The sequence below is a fragment of the Myotis myotis genome, unplaced genomic scaffold (assembly GCF_014108235.1).
Source record: "Myotis myotis isolate mMyoMyo1 unplaced genomic scaffold, mMyoMyo1.p scaffold_m19_p_10, whole genome shotgun sequence".
Lineage (NCBI taxonomy): Eukaryota > Metazoa > Chordata > Mammalia > Chiroptera > Vespertilionidae > Myotis > Myotis myotis.
The window spans coordinates 48751176-48765740 of NW_023416314.1; the positions used below are offsets into that span (position 1 = coordinate 48751176).

The 14565-nt window shown below is 42.9% G+C and overlaps 1 protein-coding gene across 12 annotated transcripts in view; it reads left to right on the top strand.

Moving 5' to 3' along the window:
- Window positions 1–14565, top strand: part of MICAL2 (microtubule associated monooxygenase, calponin and LIM domain containing 2) — a 207327-nt gene that overhangs the window by 161171 nt on the left and 31591 nt on the right. For all 12 annotated transcript variants that reach the window (XM_036325407.1, XM_036325410.1, XM_036325406.1 and 9 more), the window contains one exon: window positions 572–1841. In XM_036325407.1, the coding sequence (XP_036181300.1) occupies window positions 572–1841 (1270 nt within the window). The remainder of the gene's footprint in view (window positions 1–571; window positions 1842–14565) is intronic.

Genomic DNA, 14565 nt, shown 5'->3' on the forward strand with positions numbered 1-14565 from the left:
GCTGGCAACAGCCCTTTAGCAGCCGCGCAGGCAGGAGTCAGGCTTAGAAAAGGCACTGGACAGTCCTCATGGCCATCCTACCCCACAAGCCTCCCCCCCAACACCCCCCACACCCCCCGAAAGGTAGCTCTCCCCTTCCTTCAGGAGGCGCCATGCGGAGGAAGAAGCCTTGGTTTCGGGTAGTTGGAGGAACACATCTGTGGATGGAGGTGCCCATTAGTAGGGACATGACTGAGCAAGCCCTGGGGCACCCTGCCCCTCTGTGCCTGACCGCCCTTCCGTCACGGGCCCAGGAGCTGGCCAATGCCTGTGCCTCACCTTTGGCTTCCTACCCACCTGACCCAAGACCCAGAAAAGCCTTCGGCCCATGCTGACACGGGGGCTCCAGGCAGACCCCAGCAGGCCCCAGGGTAGCCATCTGAGTGAAGAGCTGCCCTCAGAAATCAGTCATTCCAGGCAGAATTCTTTTCGACTGGAGACAGGGAGGGAGGGGGCTATAGACTGAGGTGTGCCTTCCCCATATAGATACACGCTGGCAATTTTGAAATCACGGCTATGTTTTGCCCCGCAGGTCTCAAGAGGTCATTTCAGTCCTTCCACCCCAATCTTCCTGAGGCGAGCCAGGGCCCACGGAGCACCCAGCGAAATCCCTCTCTACCTGCCGCACGGCCAGGTGCTGGAGCGGACAGAGTTCTGCCTGGTGAGGCCGGGTGGAGAGGGCCTCGCCAGCCCCGGGACCCCCAGCCCTGCAGCGATGGCTCCCAATGGCTGTCAGGACACCAGCGGCACCCACAGAGGCCCACACCCCATTGGAGGGAAGGGCGGGTGCTCGCCAGACCAAGAGCTGTCTCCTAGGGCTGCCGGGGGCTCCGGAGAAGGGCATAGGGGCTCCCAGACCCAGACGGGAGAGAAAGGTGGGTCCGAGCTGGCAGAGGGGAAGAAGCTGGGCTTGAAGAAGCTGGCCCTCACCCAGGAGCAGAAGAGCAAGTTGCTGGATTGGAATGACTTCAACCCCCAGAGCTCGCGCCTGGAACCCGGGCCACAACCCTCCCAGAAAAGTGCCGAGAATGGTAGAGGAGGCCGAGTGCGGAAGCCAGTCTGCCCCTTGGTGCTCCCTCGGGCGGAGAGAGAGACCCTGCCAGCTCAGGCAGAGGCTCCGGAGAAGAGGGGGACCCCCGCTGGAAGGACTCCAGAGGAGCGAAGCGTGGCTCCACCCAGGTCCCCGCTGAGACTCATTACCAATGCCCTCCGAAGGGCCCTCCTGGAGCCCCTCCTCTCCAACTCCGAAGGCGGGAGGAAGGCCTGGGCCAAGCCAGAATCCAGGGCTTTGCCCACCAGCCCGCCGCAGGCTTGCGCGCGATCCTTCAGCCTTCGGAAACCCAGTGGCAATAAAGACTGGGACCAGCAGTCCCCTGGGAGAGACATGGCCAGCAGGGCCTCGGCCTTCTTCTCCCTGGGCACCCCGCCTGTCAGGGCTGCCCAGCCCTCCACCCCTGGCCTTCCCGACCCTGCCCTCTGCACCCACAGTCTGCCCAACCGGCCCTCCAAGATGTTTCCTGGATTGGCGTCCCCACCCTGCAGCAAGATGGAAGATGTCCCCAAACTGCTGGAGAAAGTGAGTTTGCAAGAGACCTTTCCGGATGCTCCTAGGACTCCAAAGAGGAAAATCGCACTCTTTTCCTCCCTCAGACTCAGAGACAAATCTTCTGAGGGTTCCCTCCAAGAATCCAGGCAAAGGAAGGACTTCCGTGACCTCTTTAGCATCCCCAAGGGGAAGGTGCAGCCTGTGGACAGCGCGAGGCTGGGGCAGAGGGCCCCGCCTCCTCCAGAGCCAGATGCAAGTAAGTGACACAGGTCCGCAGCTCATGCCGGCAGTTAGTTAACATTATTGGGTTCATACCCAGCATCTTTCACCTCGTCTTGCTCCTCAAATTAAAGTCTGACAAAAGTAGGAAACTGGAATTTGAAAAATTTGAAAAAATATGAAACAATTAGATTTGAAATTATGTGATAGGAAGTTTTGAAAGAGAGAGTTAACCAGAAATTCACCGTGTTCCCTTATTGTCCATCTATGCATATTTTTTACTAAGTTGGGCATAAAATTTTGTGCCTTTTTAAATTAAACATTATATTATAGGTATTAAGCCAATTGCCTCATCGTCTACATAAATGTGATTTAATGGCTATAAAATATTCTATCTAGTGGTTATGTTATTTAATGAACTGATTCTTTATGGTTTAACTTATAGATATATATGTATGTATAAATTATATATATGAACATATTTATATTTTTATATGGTCTTGGGTGGACATTTTTATGCATATAGCTTTTTCTTTCCTTTGAATTATTTTTTTAGGATAGGTTCCAAGAAGTGGAATGAAAATGTGAATACTTTTAAGATTCTCCACTTACTCTGACAAATTGCTCTTTAAAAGAGGACCTATGGGTAAAGGATGCATGGGATCTCTCTGTGTTATTTCTTACAACTGTGGGTTGTAAATTTCAATTAAAACATGGGAAAGGTACCAATTTATATTCCCCCATTAATGTATGAAAGTACCTTTTCACCACACTCTGCATCGAGTATTACATATTTTAAATATTGCTATTTTACTGGTCCAAAAATGGTGCTTCAAAATACTATTGGATGTAAACTCTAACGGAAAAAAGTTTTTTCTTAATGGTGCCTTTTAAACTTGTATTTCTTATTACTAGCTTAAACATGTTGGTTACCAACTGAACCTTAGGCTTTTTAGATTTAAATCTATTTATAATTTTTCAAATTATAAAATTAATACATTAAATAATCTGAATAATTCAACAATATAGAAATATCTTAAAAACAAAAACAGTAATGTATTCTCGCATCCCCTCCTCCTCAACGAAGTTTTGGTATATATCTTTGAGACAGTTTAAACATTCACATGGCTTCTGTTTTTGTTGTTGATACTTGTTTGATTGCTTTAAACCAGGGGTCCTCAAACTACGGCCCGCGGCCACACGCGGCCCGCCGAAAACATTTATCCGGCCCGCCGGGTGTTTTTGCCGCCGCTGTGTGCATAGGAATTTGCTCATAGTTTTTTTTTAAACTATAGTCCGGCCCTCCAGCGGTCTGAGGAACAGTGAACTGGCCCCCTGTTTAAAAAGTTTGAGGACCCCTGGGTTAAACCAAACTGATTCTACTATTCCTATTGTTGAGCAACTTTGTTTTTCTTTTTTTTTTTTTTTTTTTTTTTTATTTTTTATTTTCTTATTTAACTCTTATTTGGGAACTTAGGTTTTCAAGCAAAAAATTATTTATCTGTGTGATGCCTTAGTCAAAAAGCTATATATAGAGTGTCCCCCCCCGCAAAAAATGCACTTTGAATAATTATAAAGGCATTTCATTTTCAAAATTGAGCTAGCAGCTATTAAAGTGTGTGCACATTTTTTGAGACGCCCTGTAGATTAACAAGAGAGTGCATTTTCAGCCAAGCTCAGATGTAAGCATGGACAGGCTGAAATATAACTGCACCCTTTTATCCCATCATAAACTTTAATGTGTTGTGCATTTCTGTGTAGATAATACACAAAATCCACATGGCTCGAAATAGCAGGCACAGGATGTCCTTTCTCCCTTGCCTGTCCTGGGGCCATGAGATCCTACCACTGGTGACAGATGTTATTGTCAGGCTCTTGGGCTTCCTTTCAGGTAGAATTTATAAACACACAAGCAAATGTGCATATTATATTCTTTCCCCCCACAAATGGTAGCATACTGGCATATTGGACACACTTTTTTTTATACTTTTGGTTTTATTGTGGAGGTCATTCCATATTAGTACATAAAGAGCTTTGTTTTATAGCGACACGGTATTCCGTTGTGCACATGCACCATAATTGATGGAGCCAGTCTCCCATGATGGAAAGTTTAAGTCATGTCAAGACTTTTGCTATGGCAAACAGTGCACAATAATTAAGAACTTAGGTCATTTGGCACATGCGTGAGTTTATCTGCAGGGTAAATTCCTAGAAATGGAAATGTTGGAACAAGGACATGTGAATTGAGAATTTTGATCTTGCCAAATTGTCCTCCATCAAAGGGGTGTTGGAGTGTGAGAGTGCTGTTTCTATACTGACACTAAACGGTTATTACCCAATCCCCCGCCCTTTTTTAAAAAAAAATCTTTACCAATCTGATTGAGCATCTTGTCATAGTCATTTATATTTCCTTTTCTGTGAACTATTGTTTCTGTTCTTTATCTAGTTTTCTGTTGGGTTGTTGGTATTTTTCTTAAGGATATGAAGGGACTCTGGTAGATAGAAAATTTAGCCTTTTGAATTATAAATACTTTTCCCAGTTTCTTGTTAGTGTTTAACTTGGTTTATGGTGGTTTTGTCATATAAAATTTTTATTTTTATCTAGTAGTTGTAAGCAATTTCTCACTTTCTGGCTTCTGGGCTATATATAATAGTTCAGAAAAAGCTTCATCCAAGTTTACAGAGGAATTTTCTTACCGTTTCTTTTAGTCTCTTGTTTTTAAATTTTTTTACATTTAAATATTTACATTTTCTTCCTAGTATACCCGTAAAATATGAGACAAAAGATCCAACCTTATTTTTTTATATATCTCCCTGGTTATCTTAAAATAATTTAGTGAATAATTCATCTTTTTCCTCTCTTCTGTGAGATGACATCTTTATCATATATCAAATCCCTGTACTTGGACTGATTTCCACGCCATCTATTATATTTTATTGAGTTGTCCGTTATGTGTCAGTCCCACACTGTTTTAATTAATTTAATAAATATATATATATATATCTGTGTATTATACTATCAGGTAGAAAGAGTATTCCATTATTGTTCTTCTCTTTTAAACATTGTCTGGCTCTTCTTGCTTGTTCTGTATTCTATATGAATTTAGCATCAGTTTGTCTATGTTTTCCACCAAAAAAATCCTACAAGTACTTGTATGGATTGAGTTAAGTTTACAAACTAACTTGAAAGAATTTACAACCTTATGATAGGAACTGTCTTTTTTTTATTTGTTCATATCTTTTATTGTGATTCTCAGGGACATTCTGAACTTTATGTCGAATAGCTTTTGGATATTTATTGTTAAGTTTATTATTACACATTTAGATATTAGATGTTTAGTTTTTGTTGCTATTGTAAATAGGATATTTCCATGTTATCTTGCTACTCTTGGTTGTGTATATGAAAGTTGTTGATTTCTGTATAGTTATTTTGTACCTATCTATTTTGCTGAATTATCTTTGCTTGTAGAAATCTTACAGTGAGTTCTGGGCCCTCCCCAAAATATACAATCATAGCCTGTGCAAATAATGATAATTTTACTGCTTGTTTTAGAAGTTCTGTGCTTCTAATTTATTGTTTCCTTAGTTTCTTTGGTTCCCAGAATCTCCAGAACCAATATTAAATAAAAATTGTGATAATGGCCCAGCCAGTGTTGCTCAGTGGTTGGGCGTCCTCCCATGAACCAGGAGGTCACAGTTCAATTCCCAGTCAGGGTACATGCCCGGGTTGTGGGCTCTACCCCCACTAAGGGGCATATAGGAGGCAGCCAATTGATGATTCTCTCTCACCATTGATGTTTCTATCTCCCTCTCCCTTTCTCTGAAATGAATAAAAACATATTTTTTAAAAAAGTGATAATGGTTTCCTTATTACATTCCTAACTTTAATGAGAAGGCATCTCATTAATGAAAATAATGTTTTCCCATTTAAGCATTATGCTGGCTCCTGGATTGACCCAGATATATTTAATCATTTCAAGGAAATAATCAACTAATCATATTTTATTAAAAGTACAGTTGCCAACACCGGTTTGGCTCAGTGGATAGAGCGTCGGCCTGCGGACCGAAGGGTCCAGGGTTCGATTCCGGTCAGGGGCATGTACCTTGGTTGCGGGCACATCCTCAGTGTGGGGTGTGCAGGAGGCAGCTGATCGATGTTTCTCTCTCATCGATGTTTCTGACTCTCTATTCCTCTCCCTTCCTCTCTGTAAAAAAAAAAAAAAATCAATAAAATATATAAAAAAAAAAAGTGCAGTTGACCCTTGAATAATGTTTGAACTGTATAGGTTCACTTATATGCAGATTTTTTGTTAATTGACCCAAGCAGTTCAAACCTGTGTTGTTCAAGAGTCAACTGGTGAATGGGAATTCAAAAATTTGGAGGACCTACTTAAGTTATGTGCCAAATTTCCACAGCATAGGTAGGTGGTGGGTGCCTCTAACAGGGTCAACTCTAGTTTTCATCTCAAATGGATGTTGAATTTTAGCAAATATTATTTTAGTACCTTTTGAAATGATTGTGTAAATTTGTTGTTTTTAGTTGGATTACTATGAATTATATAATACATTAAATTGCTGAAATAAATACCACTTAGTCATGATGTTTTATTATTTTAATATATTTTTTGTTCTGTTTCCTAATATTTAAGATTTTGCATCAAATTCATAGGTAAGATTAGCCTTTAGTTCATACCTCTATAACAGTGGTTCTCAACCTTCCTAATGCTGAGACTCTTTAATACAGTTCCTCATGTTGTGGTGACCCCCAACCATAAAATTATTTTCATTGCTTCTTCATAACTGTAATTTTGCTACTGTTATGAATCATAATGTAAATATCTGATATGCAGGATTTATTTTCATTGTTACAAATTGAACATAATTAAAGCATAGTGATTAATCACAAAAACAATATATAATTACATATGTGTTTTCCAATGGTCTTAGGCGACCTATAGGTAGAGAACTGCTGCTCTATAATTTCTGTATATGCTGATTATAATAAGTTGGGGTAAATGTGTTTTCCTGATTTATTTATGGACAGCCACATTTGTTTATATTCACCAGGAAATCGTGTCACTTTTTTGGCTTGGAACAGAATGGGAATATAGAGAATGGAATTAACCTAAGGCTGACCAGCTCTAGAAATGGTGCCTGGGCCCATCTCATAAGAAATCTTTGTGTTTCTCTCAGATGATTTTAGGTCAGTATCATAGTAATATTAAGATTTTATCTACCCTATTAGATAAAACTCATTAGTTTTCTTCTTTTTCTCCACCCCTGATCAACACACACACACAGACTTGGCTCTCTCCATATTTAACTTGTATACTTCCATGCAATGGAGAGAAAAAATAGTACTCAAATAGAAAGTGAGAAACTATCAAAAGTCATTCAAATTGAAGTACCTTGAATTATGATCCCTTGACTAAGAGCCAGCTGAAATTTAATTTTTTGTATTTTTACAACACAACTTTCTATTAATATCCTATATAATAGAAGGCTAATATGCAAATCAACCGAACGACGGAATGACCAGTTACTATGACGCACACTGACCACCAGGAGTCAGACGCTCGATTCAAGAGCTGCCCCCTGGTGGTCAGTGTGCTCCCATAAGGGGAGCACTGCTCAGCCAGAAGCTGGGCTCACGGCCTCTCCCACCTCCACAGCAGCGCTAAGGATGTCCAACTGATGGCTTAGGGCAGCCATGGGCAAACTACGGCCCGTGGGCCAGATCTGGCCCGTTTGAAATGAATAAAACTAAAAAAAAAAAAAAAGACCGTACCCTTTTATGTAATGACTAGAGGCCCAGTGCACATAAATTTGTGCACTCGGGGTGGGGGGGGGGGTCCCTCAGCCTGGCCTGTGCCCTCTCGCAGTCTGGGACCCCTCGGGAGATAATGACCTGCTGGCTTAGGCCTGCTCCCGGGTGGCAGAGGGCAGGCCCAATCCCTAGGTGCAGCCCCTGGTTGGGCTCAAAGCAGGGCCGATTGGGGAGTTGGGGCGCCACCCCCTGTCATGCACAGAGCAGGGCCCATCAGGGGGTTGAGGAGCTCCCCCCTGTCACTCACAGAGTAGGGCCGATAGGAGAGTTGGGGCACTGCCCCCTGTCACACACAGAGCAGGGCGGATCAGGGGGTTGGGGCGCCGCCACTGTCACACTCAGGGCAGGGCCGATGGGGAGGTTATGGCTCTACCCTGTCACACACAGAGCAGGGCCCGTGGCGGGGGGTGGGGGGGGGGGGTTGGGGTGCCGCACCCTGTCACACACAGAGCAGGGCTGATCAGGGGGTTGGGGCACCTTCCCCTGTCACAAACAGAGCAGGGCGGATAGGGAGGTTGTGGCCCCGCTCCCTGTCACACACAGAGCCACAGGGCGATCAGGGGGTTTGGGCGCTGCCCCCTGTCAAGCTGATCCCAGTGCTGGGAAGTATATTACCCTTTTACTATATAGGACAGAGGCCTGGTGCATGGGTGGGGGCCGGCTGGTTTGCCCTGAAGGGTGTCCTGGATCAGGGTGGGGGTCCCCACTGGGGTGCCTCGCCAGCCTGGGTGAGGGGATGATGGCTGTTTGCAGCTGGTCACACACCCTTCAGGGTGGGGGTCCCCACTGGGGTGCCTGGCCAGTCTGGGTGAGGGGCTGAGGGCTGTTTTCAGGCTGGTGGGTTTTTCTTTTTTTTTTTTATTCTGGGCCAGCTTTAGCTCTGAGGCTCCAGCTCTTAGGCCTCTGCTCCTGAAAGCAGGTATCTGGTTTGTTTAGGTTCTATAATCTCGAAACACTGTATCAACTCCAGGTCTGAGATCCCGGCTAGCTGAAAGCTGGTTTCTGGGGTTTTGTTTAGCTTCTATTTTTGTAACTATGTTTCAAACTGCCAGCTCAGAGGCCTGCAGCAGCAGGTGGGGAATGTTGGAGTCCTCCGTCACTGAAGCAAGCAAGCCTCATGTTAGTTTCAAGCTGCCTGGCTGCCGGCCGCCATCGTGGCTGTCAGTTAATTTGCATATCTCGCTGATTAGCCAATGGGAAGGGTAGCGGTCATACGCCAATTACCATGTTTCTCTTTTATTAGATAGGATGTTTACTTTGAATTTATATTAGTTCACACAAACACTCCATCCATGCTTTTGTTCTGGCCCTCCAGTCCTGTTTAAAAACCCATTGTGGCCCTCGAGTCAAAAAGTTTGCCCACCCCTGGCTTAGGCCCACTCCCTGTGGGACATCCCCGAGGGCTCCCGGACAGCAAGATGGTGCAGGCCTGGCTGAGGGAGCCCACCGAATGCACAAATTTCTTGCACTGGGCCTCTAGTTATACATAAACTCAGAGTATTTAAATGATTTAAGGATATAAACTGATTTCAAGTACTTACCAGTGCCTATTTTATACAAACAATTTTAATGCTAATTATTATTCTTGTGTATAATTAAAAGTAGGCATGCTGAGAAACTCCCTTTTTTATTTTTGCATAAACTTTTTTAATGCAGTATAACATACATACAATAAAGTACACAAATATTACGTGCACAAATGATGAATTTTTACAAAGTGTACATTTGCCTAATCACCTCAGAGATCAAGATACAGAATATTGCCAGCACTCAGAAGCCTTACTCATGCTTCCTCCCAAATACAGATGCCACCAAACAAAAGCACTTACCATCTGACTTATATGATCGCAGATAACTTCCATAGTTTTTTGACTTGATAAAAATCGAATCAGTCAGTGTTGGGGTAGGCAAAATTCTTCCCACCCTGGTGGACTTGCCCGGTATAACCTTGTCCTCTTGAGTATGATGGGAATGTAAATCTGATAGATTTCACTCCCATGATTAGGTTATGGGATTTTGCAAATGTAATAGGAGTTCCAAACCAATTGAATTTGAGCTAATCAAAAGGGAGATTACTGTGGGTAGGCCTAACCTAATCTGGCGAGCTGTTAACAAGGACTGAACCATTCCTGAAGTCAGATGTTCGAAGCGTGAGGAAGACATGATCCTGCTGGCTTCACAGAAGTAAACTGTCATGTTGTGAACGGGAGGCCTCCAGGAGTTCAGCCCGACCCCAGCTGACAGCCAGCAAGAAAGCAGGGTCTGTGTGCTGCCCGAGGAGGAGCTGAATTCTGTAACAGCCGGAAGGAGCTGGAAGAGAACCCTGAGCTGCAGAGGAGAAGCCAGCCCAGCAGACACCTGATGGCAGCGCTGTGAGAGACTGACAGGTGACCCCGTTGAGCTGTGCCTGCGCTTGTGACCTGCACAACTGTGCGATAATAAATGGGTGCTGTTGTAAGCTGCTAACAGTGTGTTTATTGCTTCTGCAACACTAGAAAACTAAGACAAGTATCCACTTTTTTGTACATGACTTCTTTCATTAAACATTATGTGTGCGTCGTGCGTGTGTGTGTGTGTGTGTGTGATTTATCCATATAGTTATATAAAGCAGTGGTTCATTCTTTTCCATTGCTACGTTTTTATTTTCTTGTATGAATATGCCACAATTTATTTGTGCATTCTGTTGGTGGGTACTTAATTAGGTTCTTTTCACTTCTTTTTATTTCGAGTAATACAGCTTTGAGCCCTCATACATATCCTTTCTGTGAGCTATTGTCAAAGATAAACAAAGCCAGATACTAGTTAAAGTAGTAGAGGCAGATGTTAATTAGTAATATACTATTGCAATGGGAAGAGAGTCTAGCATGAACTGAACTCAGCTTTGGTTTTTTTTAAAGGAGGATTTTATTTCATTATTATTTTTTAAGTATATGTTTTTATTGATTTCAAAGAGAGAAAAAGAGAGGAAGAGAGAGAATGAAGCATCAGTGAGAGAGAAACATGGATTGGCTGCCTCCTGCATGCCCCCCACCAGGGATCAAGCTGCAACCCCCAAGCATGTGCCCTGACCGGAAAACGAACTGGTGATCTCATGGTTCATGGACCGATGCTCAGCCACTGAGCCACACCGGCTGGGCTCAGCTTTGATTTTCACAGAGAAGGCATGGTTTTTTATAGGGAGAATGAGCGAGTAGGGAGAGGGGCCAAGCAGGGACTCAGCAGAGTCAGGGAAGTTAAAAAAGTTACAAAGGGTGGGTCAGTATAAATGCTGACTGTGCCGGCTGTGTCTGTTAGCTGCTTATTACTGAAGTTGGGATTCTGTCCTCCCACAGAGACTGGGAGACAGAGGCCCTATGCTTCCTGATGATTGCATTTTAAAGGAATGGCTTTCAGGTTCTTGAGAAAGACACTCCTGAGTGGTAGGAGACATATATTATCTCAAAGGGACAGAGCGAGGATTTTCAAGCATAAGCCTTTTTAGTAAACGCTAAGAAAGGGTGGGTCGCCAGGGGCCTGTCCAAAGGTGTTGGCTAGAACAGTAAATTCTTTTGTCAGCCTTGAGTTTTCTCAAGTACTTTCAGCAGGGCTGGGCTCATCCTAGGGATGCAGCCTTGAGCTGTCAGAAACTATGTCAGTGTTTAAGTCTTTTAATGTAGGAAGGAGTGAGTGGGCTAAATAATTTATATTGAGGGTCTGTAGTTTTTATAAGCCAAGGTGAAGGTTGAGTCAAGAAAGGCGCTCAGAGGAGCTTGCCTAAAGTTTGTTCAAAGACAGAAGCTTTGTTAGTACAGGGATGGGCAAAAGTAGGGTTACTGTTGTTCTCATGGAAAATAATAATACAAGAATCAACTCTGTGTTTTGCATACTCACAACTGTAAACCTACTTTGCCTGCCCTGTATCTACCTGGGAGAGGAATGAGTAGGTCATGGAGTAGGCATGTGTGGTTTGCTGTAGAAGACACTGTCAGATCATTTTCCAATGACCGTACCTATGTATATCCCCTCCAGCAGGAAACCAGAACTCTGTTTATTTTGTGTGCTCTCATTTGCTTGTTTTTATCCTCACCTGAGAATATGTTTATTGATTTGAGAGAGAGAGAGAGAGGAAAAAAGCTTTGATGTGAGAAATATCAAATGGTTGCCTCTCATTCGCGTCCTGACCAGGAATCAAACCCGTAACCTAGGTATGTGCCCAACCAGGAATCAAACCCACAATCTTTTTTGGTGTATGGGACAATGCTCCAACCAACAGAGCCACCCACCCAGGGCTAATGAATTTAAATTTAAAAACTGAAGCAGTATAAAATGTTTTCTACTAAATGTATTAAACGCAACTTTTCCTTTTGATAGAATTATGTTTCACTTTAACCTAGCTTACTATGAGCTTTTATTATGAACTAGAGGCCCAGCGCATGAAATTCATGTGCGGATACGATCCCTAGGCCTGGCCTGTGATCAGGGCCATCCTCCCCGGCTGCCCACAGCCAGCCCTGCCCCCTGCCGCCACCCACCCCCGGTTCCCTTTTCACCATCGGATGTCGGTGCCTGACAGAGGGGAAGGAACTGAGAGGTCAACTGGGAGCGGGTGTGTTTTGCAAGCCAGCCACGCCCCCATTGGGGTGGGGATCCCCACTGGGGGGCGGGGCTGACCTGGGCAAGGGGCCACAGGCAGTTTGTAGGTTGGCCACACCCCCGGTCGGGGTGGGGGTCCCCACTGGGGGGTGAGGCCAGCCCCTCGCGGTGTTCTGGTCTCTTGTCATTCCTGTCGTGACGCTGGCTTTTTATATATATAGTAATGATAAATTTGATCAAATGCTTTTTCTACCTCTATTGAGATAATCATATTATTTTACTTTAGTCTATAATGTGTTGAATTATATTGATTACATTTTTATATAGATTTGGAAATGTTAAATCATTACTGACTTGTTGGGGTAAACCCAACTTGGTCATCATTTATAATCCTTTATGTATCACTGTGTCAGATTTGCTAATTGTTTTTTGTAGTTTTACACATATGCTCATGAGAGATATTGGTCTGAATTTTTTCCTTCTTGCAATATCTTGTCAAGTTCTTTATCCGCTGAGCCAAACCAGCTAAGGCTTCTTGTCAAGTTCTTTAATCAAACTTAGGCTAGCTTCATAACACAAGTTTCGAAGTGTTCTGTTTTTCTCTAGTCTCTCAAAGAGTTTTTCTTTTTTAACACTGGTATTATTTCTTCTTTAAACATTTGGACATAAATGAAGTCATCGAGCCTAGAATTTTTTGGAGGGTGGTTTCTCAGTATGGATTCGGTTTCTCTAATAGGTATAATTACTCAGATTGTCTTCCTTCTTATGTCAGTTTTGGTAAATCATGTTTTTCAATAAACTTGTCCATTTTATCTAAATTTTGAAATTTATTGTCATAAAATAGTTACTGTAGGATTTTTTTAATTTCAAATATTGGTCACTTGTGTTTTCTTTCACTTTTTTCTTAGCCATTCTTCTTAGGTGGTTATCAATTTTATTTGTCTTTTTAAAGAAACAATTTTTCCATTTTATTTCTGCTTTGTCTATATTGTCTTTCATAATCTCTTCTTGATTTTTTTCCTTTTAGTTTCTTTAGGCTCAATTGGTAGTTCTTTTTCTAGCTTCTTGAAATAGAACTTAGAGCATTAATTCTCAAGTGATTAATTCTAACCACTGTGTTAGCTGCATCTAGTTCTTTTGTTATGCCATTTTTAATCATCGGTTTAAATTTACTTTTAGTTCTTCTTTGATCTATAGTTTGCTAGAAAAGCATTGCTTCACCTGAGCTTTCCCGTCTGGCGATCTCATTTTGAAAATTCCTGGTGTTATTTTCTATTACTGATTCCTAGCTTAATCTCACTGCTGTCAGAATACATACTATGCATGATTTCAGGCCTTTGAATTTTGTTGATTCTTACTTTATGGCTTGGCATAGCACCAACTTAGTAAATGTTCCATGGGCTCTAGAAAAGAAAAATCTGTATTCTCCAGTTCTTGGGGGGTTGTTGTTCTACAAATGTATTAGTAGTGTTTGCTCAAATCTTCTGTATCCTTACAGGTTGTCAACTATATTTCTAACCAACTGGTTATAAACAGGGGTTCACCACACGCCCCTCCTTTGGTTAAATAATTTGCTGGAATGGCACAGAACTCAGAAACACTAATACTTGCCCTGGATGGTTTGGCTCAGTGGATAGGGCATCAACCTGCGGACTGAAGGGTCCCAGGTTTGATTCTGGTCAAGGGCACATGTCCGGCTTGCGGGTTCAATCCTTAATAGGGGGCTTGCAAGAGGTAGCAATCAATGATTCTCTCTCATCATTGATGTTTCTATCTCATCTCTCCCTCTCCCTTCCTCTCTGAAATCAATAAAAATATATTTTTTAAAAAAACAACACTTACCCTTACCAGTTTATTATAAAGTATATAGTAAAGGTTACCAATGAACAGCCCAATGAAGAATTACAGAGGGTGCAGTCTGGAAGGGTCCCTGTGAAATTGGGTGCCACGCCCTGTAAGCATGAGGATGGGCGAGGGTGAGGGTGAGGGTTAGGATTAGGCTGCTATATTTTGTGACTATTACAGTGCACAGAGTCTAGGTTTTGTTTTTTCATTTGAAGAATATTAAGTAGGCAGTAAAGAATGTATGGAAAGGCAGTAAAGTACTTGCATATCAATTTATTTCTCCCAAGGCTTGTTTTTAAGCGTCTCCAGGTGAGTCTGTAATAATCTTTACTAATGCCCCTGGCTGGGGGTGGGGGGATGTGAACATTTCCCAGTCCTGCAAAAGCTTTTGATATTATTTAGCCTATAACTCCCCAGCGGCTTTTTGCCCAGCCTCATGCAGTTTCTCTCTGTGCATCTACATATTAAGCAATACACTAACGGGCCCTCTGTGCTTATCTCTGAAGCTCTTTTTCTG